Raw genomic sequence first — 16,127 nt, 5'->3', positions numbered from 1 at the left:
TACCGCTGAAGGAACCAGGTGCTCTCCCTGAAGAGAGACTGCAGTGACTAGGGGAAGGGAAAAGGAAGTAGGCAGACAAAGAGAACTGAAGGAAAGTATCTTCCCATTGTCTGCCCCCGGAACAAAAAGGCCACCCGGGTATATCTGGGACCTCTCCAGTTGAAGATACCCCTACTGGGTCATGGGTACATTTGAAACCCCAAGTGCTAAGGACACAACTCCCTAGGCTTTGCCACCACCATTTGCTTTTTTTTTTTTTTTTTTTTTTTTTAATGCCCCTACTTCCAAACCTAGCAGCACATCAGCTCCAGTAAAACAAAAACATGTGCTACAGCATCATCATATTGAAAACAAAGGCTCCAAACTACCAACTTGTACTGTTTGTTAAAACCAACCCAAACAGGCCTCATCATTTTCTAGGACAGACCACATGTTAGGACACAATAAAACTCTCAATAAATTTAAGAAGAATGAAATCATACCAAGCAAGTATCTTCTCTGACCATAATGCTATGACTAGAAATCAATCACAAGAAGAAAACATACAAAGACACGGAGGCTAAATAACATGTTAACTAAACAACGAATGGGTTAACAGTGAGATTAGAGAAATCAAGATACCAGGTTGGTGCAAAAGTAATGTCCGATTTTTTTAAAAGAAAGTTTTAGATAGCATTTATTAAATTTGTGCCTCCTCTTATAATTTTTTGATGTCACAGTGACTAATTTAGACCTTATTTGTCCAGATTATCAAAGTACTGTTCATAATCATGCGCAATATTTGCACCCAAGTTTGTCCCATCTACAGACTACACTAGAAATGTTTTACTCTCTGAGTTTCGTAAAGGCTCCAATGCAACTACAGCAGCAAAGTCTATTCAGAGCACTTATGGGGACGATGCAGTGACCGAAAGAAGTTGCAGGAGGTGGTTTTCCCATTTCCGAAGTGGGGATTTCAGTTTGAAAAATGAGCCAAAAGAGGGTTGTCCAAAAAAAACTTGATTCCGAAGTATTGGAAGCTGTTGTCACAGAAAACCCCACCATTACCTCTAGGGAACTTGCAGAACAATGTAACGTAGCCCATACAACCATGCTACGCCAACTGAAAAGGATCGGAAAGGCTTCGGTAGTTGGAAAATGGGTCCCACAAGAACTGAATCCAGAGAATCTGCAACAGCGTGTTGCTTGTTGTGAATCACTGCTTTCATGACACCTTCAGGCACCATTTTTAGGTAGGCTTGTTACAGGTGCTGAGAAGTGGATCCTTTACCATAATGTTAAATGCTGCCAATCGTGGATCAGTCGAGGAGAAAGAAGAGTTCAACAACCAGGAGGAGGACTTCATCGAAAGAAGATCATGTTGAGTGTGTGGTGGGATATGGAAGGAATTGTCCATTACAAACTGTTAGATAACAATCAATCACTGCTAATCTTTACTGTGAACAACTTCGTCATTTGAAAGCAGCTTAGAACCAAAAACAACGCTCATTACGACAGAAAGGGTGCCACCTTCCATCACAATAATGTTTGTCCTCACACAGCTCGACTCACCAAAAATTTCTTGAAATAGTTTGGTTGGGAAATATTGCTTCATTCTCCATATTCTCCTGACCTTGCTCAGTTGTTTCGGGGACTACAGAACCATTTTGATGGTCTTAGGTTGACATCAAGAGGTTGAAAATGAGTTGGATTCAAATTTTGCTTCAAAACCTAAAGAATTTTACAAGCGTGGCATTTATAAGGTAGTTGACAGAAGGAATGAGGTTCTAGAAACCAAAGGAAGTTATGTTAATGAGTAAATATTTTCATAATCATGGGCATTTTCATTTTTAAAATAGACCTTGAAATCAGACATTATTTTCACACCAACCTTATACCTTTAAACAAATGAAAATAAGAACACAGAAACCCAAAATCTGTGACACAGAGAAAGCAGTCCTAAGAAGAAAATTTAGAGCATTATAGGCCTATCTTAAGAAACAAGAAAAGCTCAAATAATGTAATGTTACACTTAAAGAAATTTGAAAACAAACAACAAACAAAACCCAAAGTGAGTAAAGGAAATAATAAAGATCAGAGCAGAAAAAAACAGAACAGAGTGTTAAAAAAACCCCACAAAATATCAATGAGTCCAAGAGCTGGTTCTTTGAAAAGATGATGACAAACTTTCAACCAGACTCACCCAGGAAAAAAAAGGGGATAAAATTCAAATAAATAAAATCAGAAATGAAAGAGAAGTAACAAATGATAGCTCATAAATACAAAGGATTTTAATAAAATATGTATTGCAAACAACTATATGCCAACAAATTGGACGATCTGGACAAAATGGATTAATTCCTAGAAACATACAATCTTCCAAAACTGAATCAGGGAGAATCTGAAAACCTGGGACCTAATGTCTTCACGAGTGAATTTTACCAAACATTCTGAGAAGAACTAACATCTTTCCTTCTCAAACTATTTCATAAAATTCAAGAAGAGGGAAGGCTCCCAAAATCGTTTTTATGAGGCCATCATTATACTAATTCCAAAACCAGATAGACACTACAAAGAAAAATTATAGGTCAATATGCCTGATGAACATAGATGCTAAAATCCTCAACAAAATAATAGCAAACCAAATACATCAATTCATCAAAAAGATCATACACCATGATCAAGTGAGATTTATTCCAGGGATACAAGGTTGGTACTATATCCACAAAATCAATAAACGTGATACACCACATACACAAAACAAAGGATAAAAAACACATGATCATATCAATAGATACAGAAAGAGCATCTGATAAAAATCCAGTGCTCACTTATGATAAAAACTCTGAGCAAACTGGGAATAGAAGAAACATACCTTAACGTAATAAAGGTCATATATGACAAACAGCCTGCATCATACTCAATGGGCAAAAACTAAAGGCTTTCCCCTTAAGATCAGAAGAAGAGGTGCCCGCTTTCACTACTCATGCTCAACATAACACTGGAAGTTCTAGCCACAGCAATCAGACAAGAAGAAGAAATAAAAGGCATCCAAATTGGAAAGAAAGAAGTAAAACAACTATTATTTGCAGATGACATGATACTGGATGTAGAGAATCCTAAAAAGTTGACCAAAAAATACTAAAACTGATAAATTAATTCAGTAAAGTAATAGGATACAAAATAAATATCCAGAAATCAGTTGCATATTTATGCACCAATAATAAATTTTCAGAAAAGGAAATTGAAAAAGCAATCCCACTCACAATTGCTTCAAAAAGAATAAAATACCTAGGAATAAATTTAACCAAAGTTGTAAAAGACCTGTTCTCGGAAAATTATAAGACACTGTAGAAAGAAAATGAAGAAGAAACAAATAAGTGGAAGCATAGACTGTGTTCATGGGCAGGAAGAATTAACATTATTAAAATGTCCATATTAGCCAAAGCAATCTATAGATTCAACACAATTCCTATTAAGATACCAATGGTGTATTTCACAGAATTAGAACACATACACCCAAAAATTTACATGGAACCACAAAATAACCTGAATAGTCACAGCAATCTTGAGAAAGAAGAACAAACTTGGAGGAATCATGCTACCTGATATCAAACTATATTACAAGGCTATAGTAATCACACAGCATGACACCGGTATAAAAAGAGATACACAGATCAAGAGAACAGAACAGAGCCCAGAAATAAACCCCCACCTTTATGGTCAATTAATATTTGACAAAGAAGGCAAAAACACATAATGGAATAAAGACAGTCTATTCAATATACGGTGTTGGAAAAATTGAACAGGTATGTGCAAAAATGTGAAACTAGGCCACCTTCTTACACCATACACAAGAACAAACTCAAAATGTATTGAAGGACTTCTGGCCAAGATGGAGGCATAGACAGACATGCTGGATCTCCTTCCACAACTAAGAAGGAATACAACTACCTCAAAACTAGAAACAACCAGCAGTTCCAAAAAAGCAAAGTGCATGGAAGTCCAGCAAAGATAGATATAAAGAAGAAATACTCATCCAGACAGGCAGGAGAGGCAGAGCAGAGACGGAGAGGACGTGGTGTGGTGGTGGCAGCAGTGGCAACAGCAGCAGGCCAGTGGAAAGCAGCTACACGTTTTAAAGTCAGGAGGGACACCTGGGGAGCGTTCCCAGCTCAACAGACCTCAAAGCTCATAGTCCCAGCACTGGGGAAAATCAAGCCTCATTGCTTCTGACTGTGCAAGGGGGTTGGGACAGAGGCAGAAACTGCTAGTCTCTCAGCAGAGTCCGCTTGTTTAAAGGGCCCCCACAGTCCTAGAACATCTGCAGACCCACCCACTCTGGGAACGACAGCCAGGGCAGCAGCTAGAGGGACTCCAGTCTGGTGTGGAGGTGGGAGAGGTGCCTGGAAAAGGGGCGAGTGCTGGGCAATCAGCATTGTTCCCTCTCAGACCCCTCCCCACATACAGCGCCACAACATGGTGAAACAGGTCGCCGGTTACTGACAAATACCTAATGCTCCGCCCCTTATAACATAGTAGGAGCTACAGCTCTCCCTGGGACATGGAAGCAAACACAGGAGACTTTCGGCCAAATGGAGGCCTAGACTGACACACTATGTCTCCCTCCACAACTAAGAAGGAATACAACTACCGCAAAACCAGAAATAACCAGAAGTACCAGAAAATAAATGGAAGCCCAGCGTATGAAGTTAGAAAGAAGTGGTGCTCGTCCGGACAGGTAGGAGGGGCGAAGCTGGGGAAGAGAGTTCAAGCTGTGATGTCCTCGGCAGCAGCAGCAGCGATGGAGGCAGGACAGCAGTAAGCAGGCACCCGTATTTAAGGGGAGGCAAGAAGCACCTGCGGAGCACCCCCAGCTACAGACCAGACCCGTCAGCTTGCGAGTCCAAAGCCAGGGAAGGCAGACCTCCATTGCCTTGGACTGTGAGGCCCGAAGGGGGTGGGGATGGAGGAGGAGGCTCCCAGTCTCTCAGCGGAGAGTGAACCGCAGGAATCCATCTTGGACCCCCACCCCTGCAGAAAACGCCACAGCGTGGTGAGACGGGTCACTCGGTTGTGACGGTTGTGATGAGTGCATGGGGCTCCGCCCCCTATAGTGTAGGAGGTGTGACAGCCCTGCCCAGGAAGCAAAGGTAAACACAAAACGGTAAGAATGGCACAGATCATAATAGAGATCCCGGTGACGCAGCTGACCAGACAGCAAATATCTAATCTAATGGCTCAGCAGATAGAAAATCTTTCTGAGGGACAGTTCAGAGCTTTGGTTATAAAAATGCTTACAGACCTAACATCAGATCTTAAGACAGGGAAGGAATGAAGGCTAGTCCTGCTGAAATGAACAAAAACACATATGAAACTAGTGGTGAGGAAAAGAAAACCAGGGATCAAATCAACAAATGGAAACATAGGGAAGGAACAAAGTCAACCAATGCAGAAAGAGGAAATGAGAAGTGAGGAAAATGAGGAGAGGCTCAGAAACTTATCGGACAGCTATAAGTGGGCCAACATCCAAATCATAGGGCTGCCAGAATTGTGAAGAACTAGAAATTGAAAAATTATGTGAAAAAATAATGAACCAGAACTTCCCTAACTTGGGGAAGGAAATAAGACTTACAGGTCCAGGAAGCACAGAGTTCCAAAAAAACTGGACCCGGGGAGAACCACACCATGACATATTATAATCAAAATGTCAAAAATTAAGGATAAAGATAGAATCTTAAAAGCAGCAAGATGAAGAGAATTATATACAAAAGGATCCCAGTAAGACTATCAGCTGATTTCTCAAAAGAAACTCTGCAGGCAAGAAGGGACTGGCAAGAAATATTCAGAGTAATGAAAAGTAAAAACCTACAACCACGATTACTCCATCCAGCGAAGCTGTCATTCAGAATAGAAGGGCAGAGAAAGTGCTTCCAGGATAAAGTAAAACTGAAGGAGTTCATCAGATCCAAATCACTGTTATATGAAATGTTAAAGGGACTTGTTTAGGAGAAGGAGGATCAAAACTATGAACATAAAAATGAAAACTGTATCACAACAACCGACAACAGAAGCTAAGGAATTGAAACAAAGGCAGACTAAGTAGGCAAGAAGGGTGGGAAAAGAATTTTAGGTATGGGGAACATTTTGGGAGGTCAGTGGGGAGGGGGAAAGAGGGAAAGGGAGAGAGATGGTACAGGAATTAAGAAGCATAGTAGGAGGGAGTGGAGTAGACAGGAAGATGTTGAGAAGAACTATATGCACAACCAATGGGTATGGACTAAGGGTGGGAGACAACTAGAGGGAGAGGTGTCACAAGGTAGAGGGGAACAAAGGGAAAAGAAATTGGGACAACTGTAATAGCATAAAAAATAAAGCATTTTTTAAAAAAATGTATGTATTGAAGACATAAAATGTAAAACTTGATACCATAAGAATCCTAGACGAAATCATAGACAATGAAATCTTGGACATTTCTAGTAGTAATATTTTTTCTGATATATCTCCTCAGGCCAGGGCAACAAAAAGTAATAATAAACAAATGGGACTACATCAAACTAAGAAGTTTTTGTACAGCAAAGAAAGCTATCAACAAAATGAGAAGACAACCCCCTAAATGGGAGAACATCTGCCAATATACATTTGAATAGGGGTTAATATCCAAAATTTATAAAGAACTTATAAAACTCAACACTGAAAAAAACAAATAATCCAATTTAAAAATGGGCAAAGGACCTGAATAGATACTTCTTGAAAGAGGGCATATAGATCGCCAAGAGACATGAAAGGATGCTCAAGATCACTAATCATTAGAGAAATGCACATTAAAACCACAATAAGATGATCACCTCACACCTGTCAGAATGGCCATCATCAAAAAAGCAACAAAGTGTTGGTGAGGATGTAGAGGAAGGGGAACCCTCATGCACTGTTGGTGGGAGTGCAGACTGGTGCAGCCACTGTGGAAAACAGTACAGAATCTCCTCACAAAATTAAAAATGGAACTGCCCTATGACCCAGTGATTCTACTGGGAATTTATCCAAAGAAACCCAAAACACTAATTAAAGTGAATACATGAACCCTTATGCTCATGGCAGTGTTATTTACAATAGCTAAGATTTGGAAGCAGTCCAAATGCCCATCACGAGATGAGTGGATAAAAAAAGCTGTGGTACATTTACACAATAGAATATTACTCGGCTGTAAAAAGGAAGAAAATCTCACATTTGGGATAGCATCGTAGGACCTGGAGAACACTATGCTAAGTGAAACAGGCCAGTCAGAGAAAGACAAGTGCCATATGATTTCACTTATAGTGGAATCTAATGAACAAAATAAACTAATACCTCACAGTTACAGAAAACAGACTGAAAGCTGTCAGAGGAAAGGGGTCTTGGAAGGCTGGGTGAAAAAGGTGAAGGGATTCAGCAAAAAAAACCAAACAACAGAAACCTCACAGACACAGACAACAGTATGGCAATTACCAGAGGGAAAAAAAGGTGGGGGAGAGAGGAGAGGGTAAAGGGGGACAAATGGTGAGGGAAGGAGCCTTGACTTAGGGTGGTAAACACACAATATACAGATGATGTATTAATTTTATTAACCAATGTCAGCCTAATAAATTCAAAAAATAAATACAAATAATAAATTGAAATGAAAAAAGCCTATGTTTCTACAGGTTATATAATATCTTCATAAGTTTGACTTCTTAGTTTTCATTAGGAACTGAAATTTTAAGTTGAAATCTCAATATACGTTAAGAATAACTTTTTGTTCCAGAAGGGCTCCTGGCACACCTCAAAGGTGTTCTGTCTCCTTACAAGACAGAAATTTTCAAATAATCAGGCTTGTTTTTTATGTAAAATTGCATGGGGCACATTATAAAGCAAGTGAAGGGAAATCTGTCGGGTATATTATATCTGTAGACAATGGCAGTAAATTAAGTGAACAGCTGAGGCTCCAGGAAATCCAGGATGGCCACCAGGTTCTTCCAGTCTCCCTGGAAAACAACTCCGTTGTTTTGTTTTATGCATTCCTACATGCATTATAGTGCATTTAAGCTGGACTTAAATTAAATGAAGCAACTTATGAGCTGATATCATGGAAGGAGATATCTTACGTAATTGCTAACGTTTGATAAAGTCACTTGAGGAAAATGCTAAATTGGTAAATGCTTCCTTTCCTAGTCAGCTCCCAGGAGAAACAGATTTTAAAGATCACCGACTGCCACCTAGAGATTTTGCTTTTTGGAAAGAACATCAAATAACAGATTCTCTAACCTCACTGGAAGGGACCGTATCAGGTACCTAACCTTGAATAGACATCTCTCCCTGTCTCTTGACACTCATCTCCGCCTGCAATGGACACAAAAACTCCTCTGAGAAGCCACTGACATTAGAAGTAGACAGCTATCCCGAGATATCAACAAGATCTGTATACCTAGAGTGTGATGCTGAACCCTGAAACCCTGTTTAATTGTCTTTACCTGTCTGCTAATAACATCAGTCCTAATAATAGCTATACTTGTTCTTTGGGTTTTTCTATATATTCCAACTCTTTATGATTACCAAAGACGTATAAGATAACCTTTAATAGTCTTTTTATGGCTTATGTGAATTTTAATACTAGATGAAAAATACAGAAAATGAGACAAATGGCAAAAACTCAGATCACAATAGTACACAGGACAGGAATAACCCAGGGTGTTTGTCACAACAAAGGCCAAAAGACTTGACTGCCTTCCCTTTTGGGAAAATTCAGTCTCAATTCACATCCTACACGCGCTTGCTGTACTGCCCCATCCTCAATGACCCACCATTTCAACAAAATGGAGCCAATACTGAGACTTCCTAGGAATGAGTCGTCCAAGTGCTGAGACCACACAATCTGACCAAAAAGTTGGTCATCAATGCATCCTTTGGATTGCCTGACGACAAAATGGGAAAACTGTGGACAAAAAGAGGTTCTAAAATAAAACTGACAAGTCCAGGAAAGTAACCTCATCATAAATGCCTAAATGGGTAGGTCACGGTGGGTAGTCAAGGGAGCACATAATCATGTTAACGATCTTGTACCTTGCTTTCACCCACCTTTATGTAATCTTCCTTCCGTTCCCTCCCTAATTCCAAATATATAAAAGAAACTGCAAAATTTACTCTCAGAGCACTTTAGATCTTACTTTCTGGTAATGCCATAGGTTTACTCAAATAAACTCTTTTAAAAATAAAAATTCTCTACAGGTTTGGACATTCATTACGTCAACACCTGAATAATTTGGAAAAATGAAAAGAGAATTCATAGAACATTTATTTTCAGAAACATAGTTTGAAGTTCAGATAAAAGAACCAGGTGGATATACAGCTAAAATTGGAGGTAAGAGATTATGGCTTTAAGGAATGGTTAAGTCAATCATAAATATGTGAGAAGTAAATGCATAAAGTAGAGGCTCTCTTGGAAAAGATCTGAAATACAATGCAAATGTGTACGTAGTGTATGCAACATCCTAGAGAAGGAAGTATTTAACTAAACTCTTAAAGAATCTACAATGCATACAAATTTTAAAGAACCACTGGCACGGATTATAATAGAAACCATCCATAGGCATAAATGGGAATGAAATGGCAGGAGTAAAAATGGTTGAAGGGGGAAAAAAATCATGAAAACAGAACTTGCAAAGTACAATTAAAAGGCAAGGAAAAGAACTAACAGGAATAGAACTGATCTGAGAAGAGGACAAAAGTATTAGGGAATTAAGACCTCAAATGTTTAAAAAAAAACAAAACAAAAAAGGCAGCAGCAACATTGTCTAATGTTATACACACAGGGCAAAGAATACAGTCCATATAAAATCTTTACATTTAGTAAACAAATCATTGGTAATACTGAGGTAAGCAATTCTGGTTGAAAATAAGCAGAAACTATATTGTAAAGCATTAAGAAACAAATGGTTGGAAGCAAGTGAGTGAAAAAGTAAAGACTACTATATTTCAAGATTCACCAATAAAAAGAAAAGAAAGCTAGGATGAAGTGACTAGAGGAAGAAGACGATTCGTTTTGTTTTGTTTTTGTTGCTACTGTTGCTAAAATTTTCTTCTTTAAAGAATGGGAGATTTACTTTCTATGCCCAACAGAGTCTACAGAAAGGGAAAGATCAAAGGAAGGAACTTGTAACAAAACTTTTATCAATGTATACAAACGTTAAGTGGTAGCAGCAGCAGCAACAGTGATAATAGTAACACAGCAGCAATAGTAATGTAACCTATTTGTCCTTAATCAACCAATATTTAATAGAGGAAAGAACTAGGTTCTAAAAAATGTGCCTCATTCAATCCTTTCAATTGCAGTAGGAAACAAGTATAACTGTCCCTGTTATACTAATAAGGAAAGGGGTGTTCACCTGCCTGGAACACTCAGTTAATATATGGCAGAACTAATATTTGAACACTGGTCTATGCGGACACAAAACTTACTTTTTTAAACCACACACCATGCTACTTGACTGCCTTAGCAGTACTTAGCATTAGCAGCTGGAGCACAAAACTAGGCTCTCTGTTCTTTATACTAACCTCACAAAATCTGGGCACATCATTAAATGTCTGCCTTTCAATTTTACTTTCTAAAAAAATAAGGAGTTTGATGAGATCTTGAGGTTTCCCTTCAGTTAAAAACATTCATGTTTGATAAAAGTACCACATTTAGTGATGTGTAAACTCAGAACTAAGTTTTAAAATACAGAAAACCTTTTCCGTTTAAAAAAAAAAACAGAAAAACTAAACATCTCCCTCACCAAAACAAAAAAACAAACCCTTAAACTTTTCCCAGGACTCATCAACAAGTGAATGTTAAAGGAAACACTAATATCTAATTTTATTTTATTATTAGCAAATATTAATTAAGCAAATGTTTGGGAGAACATCAATCTTAAGTACTTCAAGATGTCAATTTTAATTAACACCTACATTTTTAATAATTTATAGAAAACTCAGAACCGTGGTACACCTACAGAATTTATAATCAATAAAATACAGATTTACAGACTTTTATTTCATGTTGAAAGTGCAACCAGGTTAGTTTTTAGATATAAACCTGAAAACTCTCCTGCCCTGAAACCCTTCACTGATGTCCCACTATCCTTCAGTGACATCCAAAATCCTTAACAGGATTCAACAAAGTCATGTGACCTGGCTCCTCTTTCTGAAGCTATCCAATGCTGTTCTTCCCCTTGCTCTTTTCTCATCTTCCTTCAGTTCCTCCAAGACACCTTTCTTCTTTCGTGTTAGAGCCTTCATTCAATCTGTTCTCCAAAACCTAAAATGCGTCTATTCTTTTGCCCCAGCAAACTGTTCTTTGTCCTTCCAGGCTGAGATCAAATGTTATCATGCCAGGAAAGCCTTTCCTGACATCCCAGACATATATTTTGACAAAATTCTGGACCTGATAACACTCACTAGTCTTGTAATTACTTGTACGACACCTATCTTCTCTGCTAAATGGTAAACAACATGAAGATGGTCATTTCATGTCTTGTTTCCTACTATTTTCCCAATACCTAACACATTGCTTAGCACAGAGTAGATTAAGTGCTCAATCAATGTTTGCTGAATTACTACATTCAAAACGTGGGGGCAAGTCCCAAACCATGAGATACCTTACTAGCACACGTACCTAAAAAGTTCTACATAAATTTGGGTTACATCTTACCCTGAGTCCTTCAAATATTTCTCCCTCAAACAGGTGCTATTTGGCAATTATACAACTTTAAAGTAGAGCAAAAAAATCCCTCCAGATAACAAATCCACCTTAAAATTTCACAAAACCAAGGTTAGAAACCATAGGACTTAAAATAATTTGAATCTGCTTTAAAACTCACCATCTAAAAAGAATTCGCCTCAAATGCAATTAAAGGGACAGGGCTCAATTTTACCACACCAATTTATGTTATAAAAGGACCAATTCCAATTCCTACTACTGTAGTGCCTTACTTATTCCAACAGTAATGACTGCAATAATAGTCAACTCAATAGGCTATATGATACCTGGAATATGCTTTATTAAAACTAAAGAAAAATTATAAGCATACACAGTAAGTAACTACAACTAATCTCCTTTTAGGCTAGTGGAAAAAAGGGAAATGTAATTATAAAACTGGAAGCTTAAAAAAAAGGAATACTGTACTATTTTGACTCCTAACACTACAGAAATTTTCTGTTCATCTACTAGTGCTAATTATAAACCAAGCAGTGTTCAAAGATATTCTTAATACATATCCACCACCTTCTCCATTTTAGAGATGAAGAAACAGAGGCACTGAGTTAAGTAACCTACCCTGTATTACACAGCCAGGCAGAGGAAGAGGCAGAGGCAGAACTCAAAGCCAGCCATTCCCACTCCAGCTGTCCCTCCACCACTACACCACACTGATACTTTTGCTTTCCAATCCACTGAAACAGGGCTACGAGCTGTACCACCCCACTCCAGTGAAACTGTTTTTGCTTAAGTCACCAATGACTTACACCTTGCCAAATCTACGGGCCACTTACCTGCTGCCCTTTTTCATTCATTCTGCAGCATCCCATGAAGTTGACAATTTGCCTCATCATTTGTTCCTTTAGTGACATATATTCCACCTTTCTTCCTACCTCAAATCTGGGCTCTCTTCTTTCCTGCCTACCCATTGTCCTAGGAAACTTCCCACAAGTTCATGGCTTTAAATACCATCTGAGTGATGGTATTTAAATTTCTTTAGTCCTGGCCCAAGTTCTAAACTCATAACCCCAACCACCTATTGACATCTCGCTTAGATGTAACCAACCATCTATCTTTCCCTCCATCCCATACCTGTTCTCTCCCAGTTGCTTAGGCTAACTTCTTAGTCATCATCCTTGACTTCCCTTTCCCTCAACTCCCACATACAATCCACAAGCAAGTTCTATCAAATCTACTTATAAAATGTTTAGTTCTCTGTCTCCATTATCACTCAAATGCAAACTACCTCTCTGCCTATACTGCCCTTCAGAATAGTCTCCTTGGTTCCATTTTGCCCCCTTATAATTTCCACAAAGCAAGCAGGGCTAGAACAAAAGCATCTAATGCCTTCCCATTATAATTTAAATAAAACCTTAGCTCTTGACAGCAGCCTCAAAGATCTTACAGGATGTGGTGCCTGCCTATTTCTCAAACTTCATGTCCTTCCATTCTCTCCCCGGCCACCAGGTTCCTTAGGGCCACAACAGCCTCACTTCTCTTCCTGGAACATCACCGTCATTTGTGTTACAGGGCCATTGCACTTGCTGTTTCCTCTGCAAGAATTCTTCTTCCAGACATTCCCGCAGATGGTTCCTTCTTTCCCCCGAGGTGTTGCTCCACTGTCACCTCCTCTGAGAGGCCTTCTAATCACTCTTTCACATGACCCTCCATTATTACAATCGTCATTGCTCTTATTGTTTGTTTATTATGTCTTCTCAGCTTTGGAATTTGAAAGCTCCACCCCCAAAGCTTCCCACAGTACCTAGTGGGCGCTTAATAAACTTATTGAATGAGTGAATTTTCCCAATGCATTTTAAGTTGTTTATTGGAAAGCAATTTTGATAAAGCACTTGGCCCCTGATGTTTTTTTATGTATTCAAAGACCGATCTTTAAAACGCTCCTTAATTTTTCCGATCTAAAGCATTTCAGCACTCTGAACCCCACCTCGCAAAACACACTCAGCCCATCTAACAGCATCCCACTTAAAACTGCTCAGTGTTCCATATGGACAGGTTCTTCCTCTTTTCCAAGCGAAAGGACATGAAGGTGGAGAAAGGGAATTTTACTGAGCACCTCAGCACCTGTTACATCTTCAGTCAGTTAAGAGAGGTGCTGAGGAGCCAGACAGCACATGGGAGACGTGGCCTTTCTTTCAGGAATAGTGTTTAGGTAAAACGTTAAGTGGTTTAGACGAGACCCAAATCTCTAATAAGGGCCATTCACTTCGTTTAAATAAACATAAGTAATCAGTGGTCCGGAGGTTATGCACAGATTTGCTCAAAAACAAACAAAGCAAAACAAAACAAAAAAAACCGGATCTGGGGACCCTCAGCAAACACAAGTCTGTGTGTGTGTGGGTGGGGGTGAGTCTACACATAACGGGAGAACAAGGGCAGAGACAGCGGTTTCCGGACCAACTCCGCGCTAGGACAGAGGCTCTCCGGGAGGTGCGGGACCTGGGGACGAGGGTGGAAGCAGCGGAGAAAACCCAGGAACCCTGAGACCTCTGTTCCCCGCTTCGGCCTCCACCTCAGGCACTTGGGGAAACTGCAGAGATCTGTGTTCGCCTATCTCCCACTTCCATCCCTGCAAGCAGATAGCTCCGGATACTCACATGGGCTCTAGAGTCTTGCTGAGCCAGGACTTCAGGGCCTCGAAGTTTTCAATGATCATTTTAGAAACCATCCACAGAGGCCCGGAGGCCCGTCACTCTCCTCCGCCCGCCCCGGTCGCGGCCGCTACAGCCGCCGCTGCCCCCGCCCCCTCCTCCTCCTCCTCCGCGCACCGCCCGCGTGGGCCGCGGAGGGAGGCGCCGGTGGCAGGTTCCCCTGAGCCGGATTCGGTGAAGAGCTCCGCGGGGGTCGCCGCAGGCCGCGAGTCCACCGGGGACTAGGAGCTCCCCCTCCCCGGACCCCGGCCCGGGCTGAGGCTGCAACGGCTTGCCCGGGCCCTCCCCCTTCCCTCCACCCCACGGAATCTTTCTGAACCACGAGCGCAACACGCGGCCAGACCCGGGCTTTCTCTCAGCCTCGGGACCAAGTGCTTGTCGGTAACGCAGGAGAGGAAAAAGTGAAGAAAGCGAAGACGAAGAGTAGCTCAATGGGAACGATTCGGGGGGTCTTCCCGGCTCCCAGCACCCCCAGGAAGATGGCTGCCGGTAACTCTCGTGAGAATTGACGAAGTCTCGCGATGACTCCCGGAGCCTGCTGGGAAGAAACGTAAAATTGACCAAGAGCAAACTTCGATTGTGTGTGTGTGTGTATATTTGCGTGGCTTGCAGCTTTTGTTCCATTTTACACTTTAATACTCTTTTTTGTTGTTGTTTGTTTTAACTAGGAGGGAAAGAGCGATGATTTCAGAAACAGCCGGAGCCCCCGCTCCTCATCTGTGACAGACGGCTGCGGCGCGTCAGGTGAAACAAACCTGGGGGCTGGAGCGCTCCCTGAGGGCATCCCCGCCGGTGCGTGCCCTGGGTTCCAGCTGTACTGCGCTGCCCTGCAGTACCACGTTCTGTGTCTGTGACGTGGTCTGGGAAGCAGAGCCTGGTCTAATCTGACCCATTGAGACTTCCGGAGGATCTTACCCAAAACTACTCGGCTTGTTGGCAGAGCACTGATAACCTAGGGATGCCTCAAATGAAAGGTGAAATAACCTTGACAGCCCTCAAATAGTTTCCAAAGTGTGTTTTTAATTCTCTTCATTGAGAGCGATTCAGCACCAGAGAGGGAAATTACGTAGTCTCAAAAGAAAACGCTGTCAAATCAGCACCCCAAATTAATTAACTTCCCTTCTCCTGGGTGGTCAAATAAATTTGATTTCTGCCTGAGTTGTTATATTTGCTATTCGGTAAATAATTTAGTACCGTTAAGGTTCTAGGTGGGATTTTGCAAAAGGTCTAGCGCACATAAACTATAATGAAATGAAAACAATTCACAATATAGATAGTAAGGAGACCAATAAAAAGTCACTTATGACAGACACTTCATTGCTGTTAAGAACGCGAAGTTTATCATTTCCTGTTTAGAATTTCCGGGAGTGAAGTGTCCTGAAGCAGTAAGTGGAAAAGATTATCAAGTAAAAGCTAGACATTTGTTTTACAATACAGCGTATAGGGTAGGATGCAAATTAAAATCCAGTTATGAAATAACCAGGGTGCTGATTAAAGCAATTTAGCTAAGTGAAATAAGCCAAACACAAAAGAACAAATAGCATATGATGCTACTTATGTGGGGTGCGTAGAGGAAACAAACTCAGAGACAAAAAGTAGAATAGCCATTGCCAGGTATGGGAGGGGTAGGAAAGAATCGGGAGTTATTTTCTAATGGGTAAAGAGTTTCAGTTTGGAGTGATGAAAAAGTCCTGGAGAAGGTTCACAATATGAATGTACTTAATACCATTGAA

The 16,127-nt window shown here is 40.4% G+C and overlaps 1 protein-coding gene and 1 long non-coding RNA gene across 6 annotated transcripts in view; one reads left to right on the top strand and one right to left on the bottom strand.

Annotated features, from left to right (window-relative positions):
* The window catches only part of RBM26 (RNA binding motif protein 26), an 87,109-nt gene extending 72,636 nt beyond the window's left edge, over nt 1-14,473 (bottom strand). For all 5 annotated transcript variants that reach the window (XM_090258937.1, XM_090258938.1, XM_090258940.1 and 2 more), the window contains exon 1: nt 14,341-14,473. In XM_090258937.1, the coding sequence (XP_090115063.1) occupies nt 14,341-14,411 (71 nt within the window). In that variant the 5' untranslated portion in view covers nt 14,412-14,473. The remainder of the gene's footprint in view (nt 1-14,340) is intronic.
* A 38-nt stretch (nt 14,474-14,511) lies between these two features.
* Nucleotides 14,512-15,552, top strand: LOC149995903 (uncharacterized). Its single transcript, XR_016507514.1, has 2 exons — nt 14,512-14,944; nt 15,063-15,552. It is a non-coding gene; the product is annotated as an uncharacterized LOC149995903 (long non-coding RNA).
* The last annotated feature ends 575 nt before the right edge of the window (nt 15,553-16,127 follow it).

The sequence above is a fragment of the Furipterus horrens genome, unplaced genomic scaffold (genome assembly GCF_987537825.1).
Source record: "Furipterus horrens unplaced genomic scaffold, mFurHor1.1.pri manual_scaffold_12, whole genome shotgun sequence".
Taxonomy (NCBI): Eukaryota; Metazoa; Chordata; class Mammalia; order Chiroptera; family Furipteridae; genus Furipterus; species Furipterus horrens.
Note: the sequence above shows the minus strand (reverse complement) of the source record. Positions and strands in the feature narration are given on the sequence as shown.